The sequence below is a fragment of the Rhamphochromis longiceps genome, linkage group LG12 (assembly GCF_057381845.1).
Source record: "Rhamphochromis longiceps isolate RC_006_pf linkage group LG12, R_longiceps_female_GT1.1, whole genome shotgun sequence".
Lineage (NCBI taxonomy): Eukaryota > Metazoa > Chordata > Actinopteri > Cichliformes > Cichlidae > Rhamphochromis > Rhamphochromis longiceps.
This window is the reverse complement of record NC_140568.1, coordinates 34,203,473-34,207,552: the sequence shown is the minus strand read 5'-3', so window position 1 is coordinate 34,207,552 and position 4,080 is coordinate 34,203,473. Positions and strand designations below refer to the sequence as shown.

Sequence of the window (4,080 nt, the reverse complement as noted above, 5' to 3'; positions counted from 1 at the left end):
TGGCTGTTGAGGTCAAAAGGGACTTCAGACTGTAAAACCCACTTGCCACAGGATAATCCATGAAAACGCTCAGCAGCCCAATGTTTTTTAATGCCTTCTGATTCAGCAAGAGCAGCCGAAAGCAGCAAGGTCAGCGTGTGAAATTATGCATTTGTAATGCGCTCTGAAAACACTGAAATGCACCTGGGACTCGATGGCCTCATTGTTTTGTCTGTGCGGTGAACGATGACTGGATTAGTGTGTATAAGTAGTACAAGTAGTGAGATGTGGTGGACAGTAGTGTGTAAAACAGTTTTTTCCGCTCACACGGTTTTCATATGTTCCAGCATGTTTTATTTCAGTGGAAAAACAGCAGGAAGCCAAAGGTATAAAGTGCAGTAAGAATTATTGATGTCAGTAACACTGTCATAAGAAATACTGAAATAAATAACAAAATATATTTACACAATTAAAAAAAACAAAAACAACTTTTTCCAGTTTGAGTGTACCAATCTGTCTCAGGATATAGAATGATACCAGCTGTGGTAGGTGCATTTCTAACTTTCTAAACGTGAGAATAATGAACTATTGCTATAAGAAGATAACACAGTGTTTCCTTACAAAAGACATATCATGTCACAGTGGTTAAAAGTGTATGAAAATAAGTCAGCCCTTCCAATCAATCAGGCACAGAAGTCACACAAAATAACACACCTGCACGTGCACACACACACACACACACACAAACCAAACAGGCAGGCACAACTCCACTCAAGTATAACGTCAGGGAAATTACCTCATAGCTGTTCCAGCTAGCTGGCTCAGAATCACAGTTTTTCATAATGTTTCCATGACACTGTGGTTTACATTGCTAAAATATAGCATTTTCAAAATATGACTGCAACCATGTGATGCCAGCAACACATTTAGCTTTCCTCTGAATGTACAAAGTGAACTTTTCAACAGTACCAACAACACATTTATGCATGTGGTTTGAGTCCTGGTAGTGCAGCGAGTCCAGCGCAATATGCCAAGAGGCAGGAGAGTCAGTTAAATTTCACAGATGGATTTGTGCCTTTATCCCTGACACAGAACATCAGTCTCAAACTGCAGCAGCTGTCCCATGAAAGCCAGGTTTGGCGAGATGACGTGACGCCGCTGCTTGACGAAGTCGAACGCCTCATCCAGCCGGACACGTTGAGTGTGCATGAGGTAGGCCAGACAGATGGTGGCTGAGCGGGATATACCTGCCTGACAGTGCACCAGCACCCTTCCACCGCTCTGCTTCACCGAGTCTATATGTGGAAACGGAAGAGAAAGAGACAAAAACAGGAAGAGCAATCAGCATACCGTGCTTCATTTCACATCGGCGGTAATGTTTTACGAACAGACAGCACAGAAAGTTGGGCTAAACGAGCTGTCACCCCGGAAATGAGCGTTCAGTCACTAGTCACTGCTATAATGGAAGTTCCTTTAAATCAAATTCCACCTTCCCCTGAACTCAACTGTAGAAGGAAAGCTGGTCAAAACAAGCTCATAAAAACTATCAGGTGTTAATAAACTCTTTCATCAAGCTTAAGCTCCATAATCCAGTTGTTTTGTAACCAGATCATTAATGATTACATTGTTGGTCCCCAAGTGTAGGACTGAAAATGGATTATGGAGTTTAAGGTGCTTAAAATTTTATAGGTTTTTATTAAAAAATACAAAGGGGAGGCTTATTTAACATGGATTTAATTTTCTAAGTGGGCCTTCTATCTTTGTTGGAGTTTGGACTGACATTTCTGTGAGCAAACACTGGACTGGACTCTCATTTCAGAGGTTACATACTAACACAGTTTGGAAATACTCACCAATGAATGCAATTGCGGCAGAAAAGCAGGCTCTGATGTCTGCAGCCAGTGTGTCCTCTACAGTGAGTCGCAGGTACTGAAACTCCCCTTCATAGAAGTTGGGACAGGTGGAGGACACGTTGAGCACAGCTGTGATGCCGGCTGCAGCCAGAGTCTCTCTGCGGGATGAGTGGATGGCACTGCCCAAAAACAAGAAAGGTAGCAGCTCCACGGGACCATCCTGCAATTTGACAACAAAAACAATCACTAAACTGTTTCGTCTCGTCTTGTCTGTGGCTTTTCATCACACAAAAAACAAAACAAACAATCAAAAACGTTTTAATTGTAATATTCTGTTTTTAAATATTAATAACTTTTAGCTCACCTGATCATACGCGGGTGTCCTCCGGCCTGTCACTTTTGGCTCTGGCTCCACTGCGCAGTGATTGATGGTTGAAGTGTAGCAAAGCTCCGGATAGGCCTCAGAAAATGCCCCAAATCCACCTAAACAGAGGTCACATTAGTATGAGGTTAGCAGTAAGCTTTCAACACGTCCTCTTTAAATGTATGATCTGTGCCAAATAACAACAATGCTGTTATAAACATGAACTCTATTTAGAATTTTTTTAAACGTTCCTTTATCGTTTTGGTTGCATCGAAACACTTTTCGATCAAATCGATCATGATTGCATGGATGATCGTTAACGACTTAGTAATTCATTAAAAAACACGTCAACAACAATTTTATTAAACTATTTAAAAATAAATATATATGCTTTTAAATGGATTTAAACCGTGTGATGCTTTTTACCTTGCAGAAAGCAGATCTGCGTGTGAACTTCGTTTTGCAGGGCGGTGAGCAGCATCTGGGACACGCTCTCCGCCTTCAACTCGGCCATGGAGCTGCTTCTCTCATCCACCACCACCACTGGGGAGAACTCCCCACTCTGGAGCCGGGTCCTGAGCGTCTTGTCCGGAATGAGCCACTCCAGAGCCACCACTGAACTCTTGGATCTACGACGCAGCATGGCGTTCCAGTTCACGTTTCGGGACTCGCAGATGTGCGCCAAGGAAAAGTCGAGAAACGGTCTGCAGTCCAGCACCACGCACCCTGCAGAGGTGTACTGTTCCCGGGGAGTCCTAAGTATGTGAACCAACTCGTTGCCAGTTATTTCCAAAGGTTCGTTGATTGGATTCATTGTTGAAAAGTAGTTGAAAGTTAAGTTAAAAATAATAAATTGTACAAAATAGTCAGTTTAGACAGGTAAAAAGAAAATCCCTAAAATTATAATATATAAGTAGTATCAATTTTAGATGCAAAATTTTTTTCAAAGTAAAAGACTTAATATTGTGAGTTCTTGTTGAACTCTCCTGCAGGCCGGTTACAATCGGCTCTAGGTTCATAGTTTCACTTGTTCATTGATAACGGCTGCGCGGTAGGCGGGGTCGGCGCCACCCCGCCTATTTTCCACAGTAGGAACAACGTCAGAGGCGGAACGACCATATTTGGTCTGGCCGGCACTCCTCATATGGACACTGACGTCAAGCCTCATTTTCCTACCGCGCACGTGGTCGGAGTTTGGGGTTATCCCGTGTTTTTATGTCGAATGACGTTATACTGAGAGCTAAAACCCTCCCTACCCGGTCGAAACGCCTGCCTTCAGCGGAAAGACTGAAGGCTGAGTGTTTTTTTTTCGGCGTAGATTAATCCCGCACCACCGTGTTTTTCTGTTGTAGGTCCATGCTGCAAACATAAAATGTCAGCACTGACAATGTTTTTATTCTGCTGGAAAATTTAAAGCTGCTCTGTGGAGTATTTAAAAAAGCATAACTAAAATCTCTGCTGCACTGCAGACACGAAAAGCACAGACATTTTATTAATTAATTATGATTCAGGCGTGTGGTAGTTATGGATTACAGTGCATGGATTTCTTTTTTTGCAAAGGGGCATTGGGAAAAGTAGGTTATTAAACACAGACCTATCCACTTCTGATGTCCAGTGTGTTTTATTTCAAGTATGATACAAGAAGTAAATGTTTATGAGAAATTCGCAACTGCATTTTAAAAGGTCAGGTAGTTTCCTCAAACTGCATTTATTTTAGCTGCGTCTGTGGTGTGCAATGAGAAACATGTGGGATTAACTCTGAATAAGCACTAACCATATTCATCACAAAATAGCACACAATAAATTTTTAATAGGTGAATGGCGGTGGATGGAATGACACAAAGGAAAAGACATGATGCACTTCAGTTACGAGAAACTTTTACT

The 4,080-nt window shown here is 42.0% G+C and overlaps 1 protein-coding gene across 1 annotated transcript; it reads right to left on the bottom strand.

Annotated features, from left to right (window-relative positions):
* Positions 1 to 346: 346 nt before the first annotated feature.
* Positions 347 to 3,602, bottom strand: dusp2 (dual specificity phosphatase 2). The gene is made up of 4 exons (XM_085425963.1): positions 2,623 to 3,602; positions 2,197 to 2,315; positions 1,833 to 2,052; positions 347 to 1,274 (listed from the first exon to the last, which is right to left on the bottom strand). Exons 1-4 carry the CDS (start codon positions 3,008 to 3,010, stop codon positions 1,057 to 1,059), a joined length of 945 nt encoding a protein of 314 aa, XP_085282089.1. The 5' UTR covers positions 3,011 to 3,602; the 3' UTR covers positions 347 to 1,056.
* Between the last annotated feature and the right edge of the window lie 478 nt (positions 3,603 to 4,080).